Genomic DNA, 6257 nt, shown 5'->3' with positions numbered 1-6257 from the left:
CGGGCTTGTTTGTAAACGGCGTGTGGCTCTAGACTCCACTGGTGGTTTTAACTAAGATAAATATTAGCGTGGATATGTATCGGGAGTTCCCTTCCCACTTATGGTTTCGTTTCGTGACGTCACGACCCGGATTTGCTTCGCCGTGAGCCGGCGATTGGGCAGGCATTATCAGTATACACATATGTGGTCAATCGCGACTGCCGACCGGAGTGAGGCTTTTGGTCACGCGCGTCTTTAATAGCTTTCTTTTTTCCAGTTCCCGCGGTGGAGGCCGGGGGAATCTCAACCAACCCGCCCGGACTGCTAACATGACGGTGCGCAGTTGTGTCGAGAAAGCGCGCTGTGGACTGGATCGAGGAGAGGCGCCCGCTCTTCCCAGGGAGCGGTGTATTTCGTGACCCTGTCTTAGCAGCGAGTAAAGGTGAGTCGCTCTAAGACAAAACCGCTCTAAAGCATGGAATTAGAGCGATAGAAACCGAGTGTTTTTTTATGGACACCGGCCAAACAGTCCAACAACTGCTCATCGAAGATAAAAACAATTCAGGCTTTATGCTTTGCTATCAATTGTCCAACTTCGTGAGGTAGATTTCATTTAAGACATTTAACTTCTTAGCTAGGCTTCCCCAATTAACTTTTTGGTTAACGAAAAATAAACATATAGTTTCAATGAATTTGCTTATGCTTTAGTAGAGTAGACAGTTGGGCGAGTTGGTAGTCATTGAACATAGTTACAGTTGCACACACAGGGACAAGGACGGAGAACAGTGTTCCTCTTCTTTGTCCTTGTCCCTGTGTGCGCAACTGTAACTATGTTCAATTTGCTTATGCTCACTAGTTAGAAAGTTAATTACGCGAAACTATATTAAAGGGCCACTCAAGTGCTTTTTGTAGAAGCTTGTTATCGATGGCATATTGTCTGTTGGGCATTAATCAGTAACAATGACAAGCTCTAGATGGCCAGATGTTCGAGTCAACTCGCAGCGAAAAAAATACACGGGCACTATTTTCTTTTGAAGGCGGCGGCATTAACTCGTGGGTCTCCATTACCTCCATACAATTTGACCAATGTAAATAGTTAATTGCGTGTAGACGCATAACGTTAATAATATTGTTCTCATTAGGCGCGTTGTGCATTACGTTTTTAGAAAAAGTCAAATCTTTGGGTGGGTAGGAGACGTAGTACAGTAATTACCGTTTGTAAGCGTCGTCCGACGGTGCCCCCTGGTGTCTGCTCCAAGGCGCAGAAAGAAACGAGTGTCACCATTTTTGATTATATTTTAAAGCGCAGCTCTTAGGCACCCGTTGGTGCGTTTCGCGACGTAGCCGTCGGCGTAATCGCTCCGTTAAATTCAGCGGGAAAACTGAATTGGTGTTGAGGTCACGTGGCGGCAATTTCCCCGCTAAATTTAGCGGGTTAAGTTCCCCGCTAAATTTAGTGCGGAAATTGACGTCAAGTGGCCTCAACACTAATTCAGTTTCCTCGCTAAATTTAGCGGGGAAAATGACGTCACATGCTTAGTGTCACGTCACCCATGAACGAATTCAGCGGGAGGAGGAGAGGAGGAGGAAAAGAGAAGGAGGAGGGGAATACCCTCCCCTCCGTACCCTCCCCTCTTCCTCCTGAAAAGCTGCGCTCTAGTCTCGCATTACAGTGATCTCTAAACGTCTTTCATTTTAAATAGAGAAATCAGCCGTCCAGTGTAATTTTGGGTCTTTTATGATGCTTACGGCCCGTAGATCGAGTTCTGATTATAAATAGACAATCTCTGAAACCACTTGAGTGCCCCTTTAAGAGTGAAATATTCTTAACGCTATGTACGATGGTGATAAAAAAATCATTCCCACAAACGTTTCAGCACTTATCTCGCACAAACATTTCAAAACTCAAGTTTGTCATAGACAAATTATTGCGTAGGAGGAGCCTTGCTTGGTTTAAAAACGATTTGCCACACGGTCGTTTCTTCCACAAAGTCAGTTCACGTGCACACTCAATGTTGTCATCAGTCGTGGACGGCCGTCCGGCTCCTCCTTTACGGCCGACACTTGTGCGCCCTTCCTCGAGCATCCTTCAAACACACCCGTTTGCGACGAAACATTCCCTTTCCTAAAAACCAATCAGTGTCGAGTTTCGCCGCCACGCTTTTATCTAGGTTTCACTTTTGTGCTTCATGGAATGCCGAACACCAAGTCAAAAAACGTTTCAAGTGAATTTACAGCGTCAGCTGTATACGGGGCTTGTTGTATTGGGCGAGTGTCGTGTTTATCGCAGGTGCCTTTGGCGCCGGGAAAGGGTGATTACAGTTGGGTTACGCTGGGTGTCATGTGATCACGCAACTCGCCTTCGGTCGCCCGTTTCCTCGGCGTTCTAAGCCTTTGTGCGCAATAATGGGGCGACTCCAGCATACGCCGGAGCAAGCAACGGCTGCTCGACGGCGTAAACGTGCCATTGAGAGAAAACGTCGTCGATGTGTAGGCGTCGACGGTTCCAGCCTGGGTGTTAGGATGGAACGCATGCGACGTCAAGATCCCGCTGTGTGCGAACATGATGCGGCACGCAGAAGAGTACGTTACTGAGCGAAGAATGCACACGCTTATGGGATCGAGCAATTTGTGTGGCGCGTCCTCGAGTACCTCTTTGGTGATAACTGTTCTGTGTGCAATCGGTTGTGCTTTGCGTGACACGCCACGCGACGCAACATCACCGGAATTTTCTGTTAATCACGGCTCAGTATCGCCGATCACGTCGCGTGGTCGTACACGCAGTTTTTTTTTAGAATAATTTCTACAACTCCTGTAATTTTGACGTCATTACTGCAGAGACGAATCGAGTGGACACGCCGGTATCAGTGCGATCCGGCCGTAGTCCTCGTTAGCAACAATATAACGACCCGCCAGGTGCCTATTCTGAAGTGTGATATGTCAGCTTCGCTAGCTTCTACAGCGGGGCATCTGTTTTTTTATGGTGTGTATTTTTAAAATTGGCTTTCTTGTACTCTTGGAAGTTCCCGACTGCATACTGCACCGCTACGCACTGGGAACATTAACAATTCTTTTTAACAGCTCGACTAAGGAGAAGTGCTAACGCGGTGTTATGCTCTAATGAGCACGTGGGCTCAGTGCCCAAGAGGTGGATGGCTTTCTGCCGCTAGTATACCCGTGTTTCACGGCCGTATGGAAGGCCTCAATACCGAAGGCCTTTATGAAATGCGCATACTAGTTCACGCCGAGGGCACGTGCGAACTCGGGATTGGGGCTGATAAAGGCCTTCGGTTTGAAGTCCTTTTAAATGCCCGTGAAAGAGCGGTATGAGACTGCATCATTATTGAGGCGCGATACCAGTCACCCTTCTTATTGAAGAAACTGATTAGAGAGATATATTTCCCTCGATTGCTGGGGCCTTATATGTCGCGCACCTTTGCAGATCTAGAGATGCATAAACATGCTTTTCTGTGCTCTTTCAAATTTAGTGAAGCATTGGCAACCACTCTTGGCCTTTCAGTGGTTTCAAGCACTCAGCAGACGGCAATTGGTTTTCATTTCTCGCGCTTGTGCTTATACGTAGGCTTGAGCGCAGGCAGAGCCCCAGGCGGCCGGTGCCCGGATGAACCTGGTCAAGGTGGTGGTCCTGGGCGCGCCCGCCGTGGGCAAGACGTCCCTCATCCACCAGTTCGTCTGGAGCGAGTTCTCGGAGGCGTATTCGCCGACCGAGACGCGACGCATCTTTCACCCATCGGTGGTGGTGAACGGCCGCTTGTACGAGCTCCAGGTGACCGACCTGCCCGTGGTGCCCTACTTCCCCGTCAACTCCTTCTACGAGTGGTCCGACTTCCGCTACTACGGCCTCCGCAGCGCGTCCGCCTACGTGCTCGTGTTCGACCTGAACGCCCCGGAGACGTTCCAGTACGTGAAGAGCATGAGGGATCAGATGTTCGAGTCCAGGAACATGCAGGGGGTGCCGGTCATCGTGGTGGGAAACAAGCACGACCTGGGTGAGCCCCGAGAACACCGCGAGGTGGCGGGCCTCGTCAAGAAGCACTGGCGCTGCGGCTACGTGCAGTGTTCGGCAAAGTACAACTGGCACGTGACCATGCTCTTCCGGGAGATTGTCCGCGCCCTCGACGACCGCGGAGGTCCAGGAGCTCGGGGTGTCGGCGACCCTGCGAGGACGGATCGGTGCCGCATCCTATGACGCCTCTAGAAGTTGGCAAACACTAGGCGAACATCCGCTCGCAGAGGGATCTACAACTACTTGATGACCATTTTACACTGTCACTGACACCAGCCAACAACGAGTTCTACGGGGGTGAATAGTGATCTGGGTCATCAACAAGCTTTGTTTTTCTATATGTTTTCCCTGAGGCCCACATATAAAAGGGAACCTCTTGAAAGGTCCAGGAGCGGCAGCCGACGTTTCGCTGAGCGCGAACTTCCAAAGAAGTTATGCCAAGTCCTTCGGCGGATGTTCGGCTGCCACTCGAATGTTTTTAGGAGATTCCCTTTCAAGTTCTCTCTGCCAGCTTTGGCTATACTTTGGTGATTTCTTCAGATGGGACGCAGTTGTCGATATCAACGTCCCATTTGGGCGGCAGTTCACCAACGTTTTACCGCTCACGTGGGTAGCCAAAGACCACTTGATGATCCTGAGACGCTTCGGGGATGTCGCCGCTCAATGTGATTATTAATGAGCGCTTCCTCAACAATGCGACAACGTTGCGAGCAGCGTAGTTGGTTCCGGTTTGCAAACTATGATGACAAGCTCCCCTCACGATGGTACGAGGCCCTCGGTGATGTTTCTGTGAATGTCTGCGGGAAGTACATTAAACATCGAAAGACATCCTGAACAACAAGCGGCTATATAGGAACGCTGGTCTGGCCCATTTGGACATCCAAGTGTGAACCTGCTGTGGTGATTTACTAGTTGTAATCATAGTAAATGACAGTGCATGCATTCTAAAAGTTGCCGCATCTCTACTTTCCAGTAGAGCAGCAGGAATGCTATTCGCAGATGAAGTCAAAATAGTTCCGACAAATAAGGTCTGCCACATGATGTTTCACATGCTTATTTATATCAGTCTCACATTTCATACTTCATTTATAGGTTTTTTATTTAACGTTTAATTTATAGGCTGCGTTATCTTGGTTTTCCTTGCTCTTCCCATCGGTTGCAGTTTGCTGGCTCTTCGAGTGCTCTGCTGGAAAGTACATGCATGGACATTTTCAAAGTGGTCTGTGCGGCTCCTCGATTGCCTGGGAACAATGCACTCAGTTCTGCTTTGGTTCAGCTCGGGTTTGCGTACGGTTTACTCTATCATAATAGCTTTGCGCAGAACTTTGGAAGTCATGAAAACGAGCGCGTTGCTTAAGAATGTATATTCGTGGCCCGTGTTCTCGCGGAAACAGACCGTTTTTAGAGGGTACGCTTCGAAACCTGAAGTTTCAATAGTGATTGAAACTACCGGTGAAATTAAGTACAAGGACGCTGTCTGTCGTACGCGGCCAGGATTAGTGATCAGAAAACACATACGTTGGCAGATATGTGATGCGGTTCTAGGTGCGTAATGGCAACACAAAGATTTTTCGCAAGGTTCCGTGTCAATCTACCTATACTCCGGGCTTAACTTTTCTAGCAGTTAGGCTGACGGGCGCTCAAAATGTGCTCCGTACCGTTTTCACTTAACATGCAGCAAACGTAGTTGGAGTTGAAAAAAAAAAAAAAAATAGAAACCCATTCATTTACACGCTTTTTGTGATGTAGCACCATAAGTTGATCGTAGAGGATATATTTTTTTTAAACTTCCCAGTAAGCGAGGCTATAGAACTGTAAATCGTTGAAAACTTATAAAAAAATGTACAAGACAGTCACGACTTATCATCTGCTATCAGAATTAAGTTACCTTCCCATCCGAAAGCTGACAGAACAAAATGATACGGCAATAACCTCCCGCTTTCTTAAAAACAACAACACCAAAAACAACAACAACGTTAAATAAACTTTTCGAAATTCAGAACTCGGGAAGCGTCGAGGAACGCCACGTATTCGAAAGTGGAAGGAAAATGAGAGACGATAAAAGGCGCGCATTAAGTCACGTTGTTGATGTCACTCCGAAGTGCTTGTTGCAGAACGGGAGATGCGCAGGAACATCGATCTTGCGAAAGGAGGTTCCTACACATCCGCGGTGCTCGCAGTTCCTATAGAAATCGCGCTTTTTTCCGAACAAGAAGTCAATGCACGTAGTCGCCCAAAGGATCGGAAACAG

General features: G+C 48.2%; 1 protein-coding gene across 1 annotated transcript; it reads left to right on the top strand.

Annotated features, from left to right (window-relative positions):
- Positions 1-3601: 3601 nt before the first annotated feature.
- On the top strand, positions 3602-4189 carry LOC8027316 (ras-like protein family member 10B). Its single transcript, XM_002407705.3, has one exon. The coding sequence runs from the start codon at positions 3602-3604 to the stop codon at positions 4187-4189; it is 588 nt and encodes a 195-aa protein (XP_002407749.1).
- Positions 4190-6257: the final 2068 nt, after the last annotated feature.

This window comes from Ixodes scapularis, unplaced genomic scaffold (genome assembly GCF_016920785.2).
Source record: "Ixodes scapularis isolate PalLabHiFi unplaced genomic scaffold, ASM1692078v2 PGA_scaffold1__304_contigs__length_218370807, whole genome shotgun sequence".
Classification (NCBI taxonomy): Eukaryota; Metazoa; Arthropoda; class Arachnida; order Ixodida; family Ixodidae; genus Ixodes; species Ixodes scapularis.
This window is presented reverse-complemented; position numbering and strand designations above follow the sequence as displayed.

Bases quoted from the DNA above. Each gene is read 5' to 3' on its own strand.
- LOC8027316 (XM_002407705.3), top strand. From the start codon at position 3,602: ATGAACCTGGTCAAGGTGGTGGTCCTGGGCGCGCCCGCCGTGGGCAAG.